This window comes from Peromyscus maniculatus, chromosome 1 (genome assembly GCF_049852395.1).
Source record: "Peromyscus maniculatus bairdii isolate BWxNUB_F1_BW_parent chromosome 1, HU_Pman_BW_mat_3.1, whole genome shotgun sequence".
Classification (NCBI taxonomy): domain Eukaryota; kingdom Metazoa; phylum Chordata; class Mammalia; order Rodentia; family Cricetidae; genus Peromyscus; species Peromyscus maniculatus.
In genome coordinates this window covers 66,791,575-66,805,652 of record NC_134852.1, presented here as the reverse complement: position 1 = coordinate 66,805,652, position 14,078 = coordinate 66,791,575, and the positions used below count along the sequence as shown (strand labels likewise).

At 40.1% G+C, this 14,078-nt stretch overlaps 1 protein-coding gene across 1 annotated transcript in view; it reads left to right on the top strand.

Moving 5' to 3' along the window:
• Gabrg3 (gamma-aminobutyric acid type A receptor subunit gamma3) overlaps positions 1-14,078 on the top strand; it is a 606,777-nt gene that overhangs the window by 535,560 nt on the left and 57,139 nt on the right. The window contains exon 6 of the mRNA XM_042277165.2: positions 6,149-6,286. Within this exon, the coding sequence (XP_042133099.1) occupies positions 6,149-6,286 (138 nt within the window). The remainder of the gene's footprint in view (positions 1-6,148; positions 6,287-14,078) is intronic.

Here is a 14,078-nt window from a genome sequence, read left to right as displayed (position 1 = left end):
TATATTGTTCTATAATTTCTTTTTGTTGTTGTTTGGTCTTTATGTGGTTTTTGTATTAATGAAATAGTGGCTTCACAAAAGAATTAGGATATATTCCTTTAGGTTTTTGTGGGGGTAATATTTTTAGGAGCATTAGCATTAGTTCTTTAAGGATCTGGTGTATTTCTGTGTTGAGTTTATCATTCTCTGGGCATTTTGAAAGGGGTGTGGGAGATTTTTAATTACTTCTATGTTATGGGTCTATTTAAATTGCTTATTTTGTTTCAATTAACCTTTAGTAAGCCATATATCAGGAAATTCATCCACTTCTCTTGGGTGTTCCAACTGATGAAATACTTTAAAAAAAAAAAAAAAACTATGTCCTTAAGGGTCTCTGAATTTGCTTGGTGTCTATTGAAATGCTCTCTCTTTTTGCCTCTAATTTCTTAATTTGGTTCTTTTCATTCTCTACCATTTGCTTAGTTTGGCTAAGGGTTATCAGTCTTGTTGATTTACTCAAAGAACTAGTTTATTGTTCCATTGATTCTTAGTAACTATTTTTTGTTTTTATTTACTCATTTTTAATGCTAAATTGAATTATTTCTTCCCATGTAATCTTTTTCAGGATTATTTCTTCTTGTTGCTCTTGAGTTTTCAGCTGTGCTGCTCTATGTTAAAAACTACGTGTTAATAACTCAGTGCTGTGAACTTGCCTCTTAGAACCTCGTAGAACCATTGTGTCTCATTGGCTTGGGCGTGTTGTGTTTTCATTTTCATTCAGTCCTACAGTGTTTGTAACTTTCTTCCTGGATTTCTGTCTTGACTCAGCCTTCATTCAGCAGGGAGTTGTTCAGTTTCCATGAGTTTGTAAGCTTTCTGCTTTTTCTGTTGCTGTTATCTGGCTTTAATCCACAGTGGTCAGGTAGAATACAGGTATTAGCTCAACCTCTTACACCTGTTGAGACTTGCTTTGTGTCCCAATACATGGTCGCATTTGGAGAAATGTGCTACTGAGAAGAGCACATGTGCCCCGAGAAGAAAGCATATTCTTTGGTGTTTGGGTGGAATGTTCTGTAGATGTGTTAGTTCTATTTTACTTTATGATGCTATTCAATTCCAGTATTTCTATGTTTAGTTTTTATTTGAAATACCTGGTCTTGAACTCTTGAAGCTCTTGATTCTGCTTCCCAAATTTTGGGATTACAAGAATATGCCACCACACCATCTCGGTGCTAGAATTTCTGAGAATTCATGCCATGCAATTTTTTTTTTTTTGCAAATCTACTGAATTTCAAAATAACTATTTAATTAGCTAAATAAGCTTTATTTTTACCCTTCAAAGGGTGCAAGGAACCTAGTACATAAGCTACATGGCATCAGTCTGTTTTTTGGGCTTCGCCTATTTATTGAGACAAACACAAGGCACTGCATGGCTTCTCTAACACAGACTTCACCTGACTCCTGGAAGATGGATGCTTCTGTTGTATCACTGTCTTAACCTCACAAAGTTGTCATGGGCTCCTTAACAGACAGCCAGGCACAGTGTCTCCTGCTTTCTCTAATCACCTGGTTAGTCGCTGCCCATAAAGTCTGCACACTCTAGTGTTGATAGTTCTTGCATTTCTTACAAGAGTCCCTTCTATTTAGTTGGCCAGCTTGTTGAGTTTTCCTTGTGGTGGATCTGAATAACTCCATGTTACAGCTCTTTGATTTTCTTCTTAAGAATGCCGACTTTGGTATGTTTAGTGTTACTTAAGAAAATAAATTATCTTCATATTTTCTTTAGAGGTAGATAAGACAAAAAGATGAAAAAATTCTAAGATTTGTGAGTTTACAGTGATCATTTATGGTGATGGCAAGTGTTTGATTTTTTTCTGGCATACAGTGCCTATACAAGACTACAATATCCCTAGGATACACTAATGATTACTGTTCACAAACTGATAATTAGGCATCACACTTCAGCTGTGATGTGTGTGAGATAAATCATAGACCTTTGAATTGTGTGCTTCCTAGATTTAACTATCAACTTAATACAACCTAGAATTACCTGGGGTTTATAAAGTCTTAATGAGGAATTATCTAATCAGGTTAGCCTGTGGAAATGTCTGTAGGGGATTATCTTGACTGTTCATTGACATAAGAAAACCCAATCCTTTTTGGGCAGCATTATTTTCTAGGCAGGAGGTCATGAATTATGTATGGCAGATGAACACAAGCCAATGAAAGCCAGAAATCATGGGACTATTCACTTCTCTCTGCTCTTGACTGTGGATGTGACTAGCTGCCCTAAATTCCTGCCCTGACTTACTCTCAGTAATGGACTGTTATCTGAAGCCGTAGGCTGAAGAACCCCATTTTTTTTCCTTCAGTTGTTTTTTGTTAGAATATTTTATCACAGCAACAGAAATGAAAGCTGGTTTGGCCTGTAGCCAGGCAGAATATAGATAGGCAGGAAAGCCAAACTGAATAGAGGAAGAACAAAGGGCAGAATCAGAAGAGACACCAGCCAGCCACCCAAGGAGCAACATGCCAGCATACTATTACTGCAACAACCACGTGGCAATACATAGATTAATAGAAATAGGTTCATTTAAGATGTAAGAGCTAGCTAGTAATAAACCTGAGCCATGGGCCAAACATTTGTAAGTAATATAAGCCTCTGAGTGGTTATTTGGGAAGAGGTGGGTGGGAGAGATTTGTCGGTCAACGCAAATTATTTACCTTTTTATTACAATGACCAAGTACCTGAGGGGGAAGAAAAAAACAACTTAAGAGATGAAGGATTCATATGTTTGGTGGGAGAAGCATGCCACATTGCATCCAAAGATCAAGAAGCTGATAATGTATAAGAAGTGGAGTTTGTCAGCCTTTAAACTTCACCTTTTGGTTACCTACTTCCTCCACTAAGGCTCTACATACTGAAGATTCCATGGCTTTCTCACATACTGCCACCATCTGGGGATTAATGGCTCAAGACACAAGTCCATAGGGGAAATTTTACATTCACATGATATCAATCTCGATTTTCAATGAAAGCACAAAGCACTTAACAAATTAGCACCGGGTATATGTGCCGATGGTTTGAATGGTTGTGTCTCAGCCAGAAGCCAGGTGTATGTGCCGATGGTTTGAATGGTTGTGTTTCTACCAGAACTTGAGCCTCACTGTCCAGTATTGCATTGTTGCTGATGATGCTTGAAGGGATTTGTGCTGTTCTGAGAGAATGAGCTCTTGTGCTCCCAGAACAGGGTCGGCCATCTCGAGAGAGGGTCATTACAAAGCAAGGCAGCTCCAGTTTGCTTCTCAAAGTGACTTCATGTGCCTTCTCTGCCTGCACTTCCACTGCTAGAGCACGCATGCCACCACCATATGGTGTCTGTGTCATCTGCTCAGCGACCCTGACTAGAAACTAATGCCAGCACCATGCCCTTAAGCTTCCAGAACTATAAGCTACATAAGAGCCCTTCATTTTTAATATGCCCAACCTCAGTTATGTTATTATAGTAACAAAAAATAAGCTGAGATGATGGGTGGAGTCTCCTGTCCATTTCAGAGTGTTCTGAATAGTGCTTCAGAAATTGGAAAATGGTTTACTTCTGAGAATCACACCAAGGAACTGAAGATGGGATGGATATTCATAGGAGACAGGGAGGGGCATGCTCCAGAGTTCATTCACACTTCAGCAACCACACTGTGAACAGCCAAGCAGAGGGAAGGGAGGAAAGCTGGACTTTTCCTTTGATGATATGAAAACTGCGGTTTTCTAACCACAGACATTTTCTCTTTAAAACATTGGCAACAAAATGCAAAGAGAGAAAAAAGTCAAGAAAAAAAATAATTAGCCAACAATATTTGTGACTACCTTGAACAGGGTCAGTAAAAAAGACAGGCCCTGACCAAAACAACCTCAGGAGGAATAACAAATAAATTAAAGAGAGAAATAAGGGAAGCCCAGCAGGGTGCTGAGCATCCCTGAGTAGACAAGGTGGGAAACTTGGGGTCAGTCTGTTGGCAACACAGCAAGGTCCACCTTAAGGAAAAAATCAAACCAAGACCAGCTAGCCCGCTGGCTTCAATGATGATGGAAAGCAGTGTGGCCATCAGAGGTGCATTTCTCCCCCTGCTGTGATTATACAGTAGGACTCAGAATCTAGTCCTCAAAGAGAAGATATTCCTAGGGGCTGGAACACATGGAGAGGGGAGAACATGACAATATTCCAGCTTTGTGAAGCTAGCCTCTGAGTCATAGTGGGAGAGCCCTGATGACCATGACTAAATGTAAGGGGAAACCTGTGATTCAGAGATCCCGAGTCCAGCAGTTGATCTCATGAACTTGGTACCTCTGAGCAGAACATCCTTACTCAGAGTGGTAGGCTGAGCATAGCATGAATAAAAAGCAAGACTGGCCCGCACAGTCTTTAGATATAAAGCAGGGGGTGGGGATGACCCACAAATTAACTGTAATCAGAATTCAGAAGTGTTTGAGCATTTAAGAAGGCACTTTTGTCTTATCTAAGCACACAAACAAAAGAAACATAGATATGAATGGTAAGTTTTATATAAAAATTTCAATTCAGTTTATCATACATAAAATGTCAAGAGGGAGAAAAGAGATATCGACGGGAAGTCTCCATAAAGGTTCAATTCTTGGGCTGGAGAGGTGGCTCAGCCACTCAAGGCTAGGCTCACAACCCAAACCACAAGGTCTGGTTCTCTGCAAGTGAGCTGCCAGACTGCACAAGAGCTTTGGAAGGAGGTTTTGGCTCCAGCCTGATGTGGCTTCTGTCCACTGACGGGCTGCAAAGCCTGAATGGCTTTAGTTTGGAGGGTGATCACTGACTATAAATCCTACTTCAGAGGAAGTGGCATCTTATAAAATGTTCTGCCAAAGAGTAAATATAAGGTCTTTGGGAAAATATAACTGACATGCAGGTTTGTAAAGCACCAGCAATTCTTGCTGTGATGCTTGTTGAAAAGCTGTGGTCACCTGAATTTCTGTTAAGATCAAGGCAGCAAAGTCTTTGGAAGGTGATCAGCCTAAGGAATTGGGTTTGGTTATTGTGTGCTCTATGATATGAATGCAGCTATGAGCATGCCTAAGTTGAAGAACTTGAAGCTGAGAACCATGGGAGACCAGTGAGGAGAGTGGTGAGTGCAGGCCCTGAGCTCTGCCTAGGTGTTTCCTCTGTACCACCTCAAAAGAGAGGTTGGAAAAGTTGTAAGAGCCAGAAGTTAGGGAAGTCTAGAGCAAAACAATGTCTTCTCAACACGACAGGACCACTGCCACTCATGACATGCTCACAACAGCTATGCTTGCTTGCCCAAGACCTACACAAAATCAAGCCAGTCAACATTCTCTCACTAGGTGGGGGTTGTTAATAGCCCCTACTCCTAGCCCAGAAGCGGTTGATAGTTGTTGGCTTCTGGAGTAGGAAGCTGTGTTTTCCTTAAGGGTATAGTTCCTAGTAGGTCAACCACACTCCAGTGAATTGCTCCACCCCCATGGTTTTATGGGAAATACAAATGTAGAGATTGTGCTTAGACCAGGATGACAGAGCTGGTGGGTATGCTAACACTGGAAAACACCTTCTCTCTCGGAAGGTCAAATCACCACCATGGTTCAAGGTTAAAGAAATGTGGATAGTTGTCTCCTACTTACTGCACTCATAGAGACATGGCTGGGCTCCTGACTTTCCTTTGTTCCTCCTGAAGGCAGGTGGTATTATAAAGGGTCATTTGCCCTTTGATGTTTGGGGTTTCTGTGTCTCTAAAAAAATTAGAGAAGAAACAGGCCCTAAAATTGTAATTACTATTAGATGATCAGAAACAAATTTTGACATATTTTCCTTTCCTTTTCTTTCTTTCTTTCTTTCTTTCTTTCTTTCTTTCTTTCTCCTCCTCCTCCTCCTCCTCCTCCTCCTCCTCCTCCTCCTCCTCCTCCTTCTTCTCTTTGTTGTTGTTGTTTTTCAAGACAGGGTTTCTCTGTGTAGTTTGGGTGCCTCTCCTGGATCTCGCCCTGCAGACCAGGCTGGCCTCAAACTCACAGAGATCCACCTGCCTCTGCCTCCCGAGTGCTGGGATTAAAGGCATGCACCACCACTACCCAGTAACATAATGTTTTTTATAAATCTAAATCTTCAGGTGCTGATATATGCTCTACTTTTAGATGGCTACCCCAAGGAAGAAATGATTTATCGTTGGAGGAAAAATTCGGTTGAGGCAGCTGATCAGAAATCTTGGCGGCTCTATCAGTTTGACTTCATGGGCCTCAGAAACACTACAGAAATCGTGGCAACGTCTGCAGGTAGGAGCATTTAAAGAGGTCACCTTTGGACAGTGAAAATTGACCTTTACCTCCTGTTTTCTGAGCTCCAGCCAAGCCATGGTGGATTTCCATGGCATTTTTATGATGAGTCTTAGCAAAGAGCACTCAGGACCATATTTAAGACAAACCAGCTGATTCAAAGATGAAAATAGGCTAAAGGTTTACATTTGGGTAAGATAGGAGCAATTCGAACTGATTTGTATTTTGAATAAGCTCTGTGGAAGCACGATGACTATGAACCTAACCAGGTTACTCAGGACTGGCTGGTTACTGTAACCCTCACTGCATTGCTCAGGGCTGGGTGGCTTGTACATCTGTTTTATACCAGTGGTGCAGATTCTGCTACATTCACTCTCCTAAGACTCAGGTGCCACTGAGAATTCACAAATAAAAGGAGCTGATGAAAATGTCCTTTAATAATATATTCTAGCTTTTCCTTTATTATTGTAAAGTTTAAGACAATTCTGAATTTTTGATACATTGAGAACAATAGTTACTGATTTTATATCATTGTGACCATTTATTCCTAATATATAGCACTGATTATACGACAAGCAACATGTACAAATTAACATATTTTATGTCTGTGTCCCTCTTTCTTTGTACTTGGTATTTAGTCGTTATAGTCAACTATCTTTCAATTGACTTTCTTTTGGCAATTGTAAAAATGGGAGTTAAAGTTAGATTTTTTTCCTAAGATCTTGCTATTTGCTAATGTGAATATGATTTGCTCTTAAGATCCCATAAAACGATTCTAGAGTAATATATCAGCTTTATAATTTTAATATGTCAGCTTAAAATTGATTAAACAATTGAGTGTATCTAATGGCAAAATTGCATGGTAGACATATATTTATTCAGAAGGGTCCTGAAGAACTACTTGATAAAGGATAAAAAGGTTTTCTTGTTTTTCCACATGAAGTTGAGTATTGCTCCTCTAAGGTCCATAAAGAATTGTGTTGGGATTTTGATGGGGATTAAGTTAAATCTGTAGATTGATTTTGTTAGGATGGGCATTTTTTTTTTTTTTTTTTTTTTTTTTTGGTTTTTCGAGACAGGGTTTCTCTGTGTAGCTTTGCGCCTTTCCTGGAGCTCACTTGGTAGCCCAGGCTGGCCTCGAACTCACAGAGATCCGCCTGGCTCTGCCTCCCGAGTGCTGGGATTAAAGGCGTGCGCCACCAACGCCCGGCAGGATGGGCATTTTTACTTTGTTGATTCTATCAATCCATGGGCATGGGAAATCTCCATCTTCTGATATCTTCTCCAATTTCTTTCTTGAAAGACTTGAGGTTTTTTTCATACAGGTCTTTCACTTGCTTGATTAGAGTTACCCCAAGATATTTTATATTATTTGTGGCTATTGTGAAGGGTGTTGTTTCCCTGATTTCTTTTTCAGCCCATTTATCATTTATGTATAGAGAGCTATTGATTTTTTTAAGTTAATCTTGTATCCAGCCACTTCACTAAAGTTGTTTATCAGCTGTAGAATTTCCCTGATAGGATCTGATAGGATTTTTGGAGTCACTTACACATACTTATCATATCATCTACAAATAACAATACTTTGACTTCTTCCTTTCCAATTTGGATCTACTTTATCTCCTTCAGTTGTCATACTGCTCCAGCTAAAACTTCAAGTACTATATTGAGTAGATATGGAGGAAGGGGACAGCCTTGTCTTGTTCCTGATTTTAACAGAATTGCTTTGAGTTTCTTTCCATTTAATTTGATGTTGGCTATTGGCTTGTGGTAAATTGCCTTTATTATGCTCAGGTGTGTCCCATGTTTCCCTGATCTCTTTAATCGTGAAAGGGTGTTGGATTTTGTTGAAGGCTTTGGCCAACATCTTAAACGATCATGTTTTTTGTTTGTTTGTTTGTTTGTTTGTTTGTTTGTTTGTTTTCTTTTAGTTTGTTTATGTGGTAAGTTACATTGACTGATTTTTTTTGTGTGTATGTTGAATCATCTCTGCACCTCTGGGATGAAGCCTATTGGATCATGGTGGATGATCTTGATGTGTTTGGTTTGGGAGTATTTTTTGCATCTATGTTCATGAGGGAAATCAGTCTGCAATTCTCTTTCTTTGTGTGGTTTAGATACCAGGGTAACTGTAACCTCATAAAATAATTTTGGCAATGTTTCTTCTGTTTCTATTTTGTGGAACAACTTGAGGAGTATTGGTATTAGTTCTTCTTCGAAAGTCCAGTAGGCTTTTTTTTTTTTTTTTTTTTTTTTTTTTTTTGGTTGGGAGATGTTTAATGACTGGTTCTGTGATCAGGATGTAATGTATGAGAAAGGAATAAAGGAATAAAATAAAATAAAACAAAGATAAAAGGGAAGTATTTCTTATGGGTGTCACTGTGGTACAGTTAAGAGGTAGATCTGTGTTTAATGTTAAGTAATTAAGGTTAAAAGGATGAAGAGTCATGATTTCTTTAAGTGGACTATGGAGGCAATCAGGAAGGAAGATGTTTGAGAAAATGCCTTCCTAGCTATGACATTGCTCAGATTTCACAAAAATTCATATATTGTATACTGACCAAACCTAAGAAAAGACAAACAAGGACAGAAAGAGACCGAGAGATGATTAAGATAGTGAAGTTACCCAACAATGGCTTTAGAATGGAAATAACTTATTTCTAAGACAACAACAGAAGATGGGTTGGGTATGGTGACACATGCCTTTAATCCCAGTCCTCAAGAGGCAGGTGGATCTCTAGGAGATCAAGGCCAGCCTGGGCTATATTGCAAGGCCTTATCCCCAAAGGGAAAATATGAATAATTTCACAAGAGAACAATAATTTTTAAAAAGGAAATATAACCATTTAGAAATTTAAGAAAGAAAACTCCACAATTTTTTAATTAAGAATGCAAAATGATCAGCTACAATAAGAAGAAAATATAGGTATAAACATTCAAGTTGATTGGCAGGAAACATCTAATCTGAACAACAGTAGCTTAGAATTAAGCAGTCAATGAGCAGAGAGATGACTTAGGAAGTTTCCACATAAATGTCTTTGGTTTTAAAAAAATGAAGAGAATTAGAGTCCTAAGAGTGGAGCTCACAGACAGTGAGTTAAAATGGAAAGAAATATCTGTACTTGAATTTGTATGTTCAGTAACACTGTCCAGTCCAAAGGGTGAATGCAAAGAAGTCACTAGATGGTCGAATGGCAGACTAGAAGTGTATCTTTAAGCATCTAGAGGAAAAGACAGAAGCAAAGCTAACACTAGATATCTGACTTTGTACCAGTATGTGTGACAACCTGAAAATATTGAAATTCTAAGCATGAAGAGAGAATCAGAGAACCTTAGAGACAGCAGAATTTCCAATAGGAAATAAAGGGAGAATAATCTTTTCAGACTTAAGGAAAGCAGGAGAGAAGAGTTTGGTCCTGACAGCTTCATAATGAGCTACCATCCCTTCAAAGACATTTACAAGGTAATCCATTTCCTGCCTGTAACATAATTGTCCTAGATGGTCATGAACCTTAGTTAACTTTTCTAAACAGTATAGTCAGGATACATGGTATTGTTTTGACCATGGCGTGTGATCACTGGGTGTGGTGTGGGCTACAGGAAGCTATGCAGGACGGGTTCAGAAACACAGTGCAGGTTCTGCAGAGACACATTCTGGAGAGAGCTAGGATGAGAGCCATCTTCTGAAGACCCAGAGCCATCTCAGAAGCGGCTAGATTGTGGTAGCCAGGCTTTCAAATACACTTTTACATCAGATGATAAGGTGAAACCGAAGCCTGAGTCCCAAAGTTAATTGCTGTAGCACCTCCTCTTTGGGCATGGATTTCACTGACAGGCTCCAGTAGGATCTCAGAGAGATTCCAGTTGTCAGTCAGAGGGAAGGCTGCTCTTCCTTTTTTTTTTTTTTTTTTCTTTACTAAGAAATTGTTGCCGGGCGGTGGTGGCGCACGCCATTAATCCCAGCACTCAGGAGGCAGAGCCAGGCGGATCTCTGTGAGTTCAAGGCCAGCCTGGGCTACCAAGTGAGTTCCAGGAAAGGCTCAAAGCTACACAGAGAAACTCTGTCTCGAAAAACCAAAAAAAAAAAAAAAAGAAAAGAAAAATTGTTTATTCTTTTTACATACCAACCACAGATGGCCCTCTCATCCGTCCTCCGGCTCCCCCCAGGCTTCCCCCACTACCAATCCCCCACCCCTCCTCTGTAAAGGTGAGGCCTTCCCTCCCATGGGGAGTCACCCAGCTGATACTTCTGATGTTGATTCCTACTTTAAGTACAGCAGCAACTCTCTGTAGTTCTCCAGTGTTCAAAAACATCACTGCATGGATGGAAGTGTAGATGTTACCAGTGCTCAGTCCTGAAGACAAAGCTTTAAAATGCTTCCCCAGCTGCCCTCTGTCAGCACAGAGGACAGGTGCTGCACCACGGGGCCAGATGGCCCTGTGCTGTTTGAACTGCACGTGCCACTACCTGGTATTTGGCCCTGGGCAGTTCCTGTGACCATCACAAATGAGCTCCCTGGTATTGATACAAGGGAAGGTGGAAGTAATAAAGTTGATACAATAAAGAATGTACTAGTAAACTTGCTTAGGAAACATTAAGTGACATAAAGTTGAATTTAGCTAAGGAGTGCTGCCTTCAATATGCCTGGGCAATAAGTAGAACACTGAGCAGGCTTGTTAGCTGAGGAGCACTAACTCCAATATGACTAGGGATAACTAGTACACTGAGCAGGCTTGTTAACTGAATGAGCACTAACCTCATTATGACTAGAGATAACTAGTACACTGACCAGGCTTGTTAGAAACCACAGGAGGGGAAATTGGTATCATAATTGAAGTTTAAGCTTGCTGAGAAAGTTTCTACTATTGTTTGGTCACCAAGATTGACTTTCAGTTAGGTTCTATTCCCATAACAAAAGGAGAGAATCCCCTCATACAACAGGGCACTAGGCCAATCCCCTTATTGAAGAGCATGCCTGTAAGGGGCAGCTCAAAGGGGCAGTGCAGGGTGACAAGCATAGAGTCCTTGTCTGCTAAATAAAAAGCCCCTGGTTCTCTTAAGAAAGCCACAATTATGTTAGTTGGGCAAGAAAACAACCCTTGTGTACTTAAGGAATAATTCTGGCAATATCTTTGCAGTGTGAATCTCCTATCTGCCCAGGCAGACAGACTACAACTCCAGTGTCTATTTAAAGTGTTAAAAGTGTGACCTGGGGCCCGGACCAGAGACTTAAGGGTGACATCATATATGGAATACATAAGCCTAAATTGTATATATGTTAGTAAAAGCTTTTTGTGGCTGGCTCTTCTTTGAACTCTAGCCAGAGATGGACATTCACTATCATTAAAGGTTTTTGTTTTGTTTTCCAGAGTGTGTGGAGTGAATTCTCACTGGGAGTGGGGCGGGGATTTCTGCCTCAGAATTCGGCCTTGGACAGTTCCTGTGACCATAACAGATGAAAAGGAAATTGTTTTCTCTTTTTTTGTGGCTGTATGAATTTAAGTGAACTAACATATGTCAAGTGCATAGTTGCTGTCCATAGATAGAAATAATGTCTATTATTACTGCCCTGCCTGAATGCACTTCCTGTGAGGGAGAATCAAGATTATTTATGCATTCACTTTCTTTAGTAAATAGTCCATTAATTAAGCTTCTAGCATTTAATTCAGCGAGACACATTTTAACAGGGATCTATGATGAGATCTATAATTTGAATGAGAACAGAAATGTTTGTTTAAATACCTCTCATAGAACAAAGTGAAACCTCGCTTTCTTCACATTCACCTCAATGTAGTCTGGGAAATAAGCCAGTCTAGGTTTATAGTTACCATTCCAAAAATAGTGACAATATCTTTGGTTATAATATTGAGTGGAGGGAAAAAAAATTCAAAATCTACCATGTCATCCTCCATCTGTAATTCACAGAGGAAAGTGGAAAACCTCAACTTGGTCTAATGAACCTCTCCACTAAAAAAATGAAAATTTGTGATTGAGTTCATAAATTAACATATGTATTCCTTTAAAATCATGTCTAATCAGTTGTTCTTACCATCAGACCCAAATTAATTTTTGTATTTAATACTGAGATAAGAATATTTGCTTGTAATATTCTGTGCTTTTTGTTCGGTCCTTACTGAGCCCTGTGACCAGCCCAGCATGTCAATGTCTTTATTCATAGAGGAAGGCAGGCCTGGCAGATTGCGGGCATGGCCTCCAGCAGTACACTCCCTATGAGCCTTGGCTGAGTTTAGGCTCTTGCTGTGATGCCAATAGTTTTCACTATGATATCACTGCCAGAAAGAGTTCATTTGACTTAATGGACCTGACCCTCAGTTTTCAGAGAACCTAGCAAAATAATTAACCCAGAAAAAGCACTTGGATGCGAGAGCACAGAGATAGGGAGTTTTCCCACCGATGCAAGCTTCTACCTCAAATGCGTGGGCAGCACTACTGAGCCTTGTGCCCACAGTTTTTCTTCTTATCACTCTGACAAGCCCAAACCAGTCATTCCTTTCTTTAATTTTTTTCAGTGATATAAGATTTGTGTGATTTTGTTTTTTCAAAGACTTGCTATCAAACCGTGTTGGTCTTATCTATTGTTCCTTGGTACTCAAAGCTTTTTTTAAATCAATGCATGGGGCTCTTAAAGTATGAGCTTCATCCAGAGCTGCACAGTGTTGTGATTAGCCCTTTTATCAGGACTAATTATGCTGAACTTAGAACAGAATTTCTTTTATGAAAAGTAGCTAGCAAGCCTACAATTTTAATGAGACTTACAGACTTAGCTGGGAATACCACAAGTCTCCCAAAATGTGTTTTAAAGTAGAGGGATCTGGCACATTGGAACAGCTTTTTCTTTCTTTCTGTAATAAATCTGCAGATAAAAGGAGTTAACAGAATGATACACTTTGGTCTGAGGATGGTGTGAAGCTAGTAGCACTGGCTCCTAGAACAATGGGAAATGATCAATCTTGGCAACCTGCCAACCCATAACATTGTTGTGGAAAGGTGTAAGTCTATGGGAAGTGGAATAGCTGAATATGGATCACACTCCCTTCCTGGTACAGACCTCTTACAGTTTTGACACATTCATTTACCTGTTTTCATGGGTCTCCCTCCTCTTTATGCTCTCTGGTCACCTGCCGGTGAAAGAAGGGGGAGCAGAAGCGATGAGCAGGATTCAGAAGGTTGTGAATAAGGTGAAAATAGCTTTCCTGAGGACATTTGCATTTGACAGTAGAGTCCTATCACACAACTGGAGCACAATACCTAATTATCATATGGACTAGGTGCAGGGTGGGGGGGTGACATTTGCAGGGAGCTGTGCCAAAGGTCACACTTAAGATAAGTCAGGCATCCAAACTCAAGACAGCTTCCAGATAAGATCAGGCATCTGGCCTAGAGACACTATCCAAATAGGGTAGAGAGAGAGTCCTGCCACATAGGGAGTCTTCCCTATTACACAGAGCTCAGAGAACTATCTGGACATGGTGAATTCCAGCCTTAAATGCAGGGTACTCCAACATGTTTGTGTCACTATATATATGCATGTATGCGAGTGAATATATGTCATGGTGTGCACATGGAGATCAGAGCTCAACTTCCATCATGTAGGTTTCAAGGATTCAACCCACCTTACCAAGTTTGGTCACAAATGTCCTTGTTGGCTGAGCCACCCCATCAAGCCACAGACTTCCTTTCCTAATGTCTTTTTGTTGTTGTTGTTATTTTACTGAAGCTAAAATATATTTTAGGGAAGGGGTTTCAGAACACCACATTGGTTCCATGGAG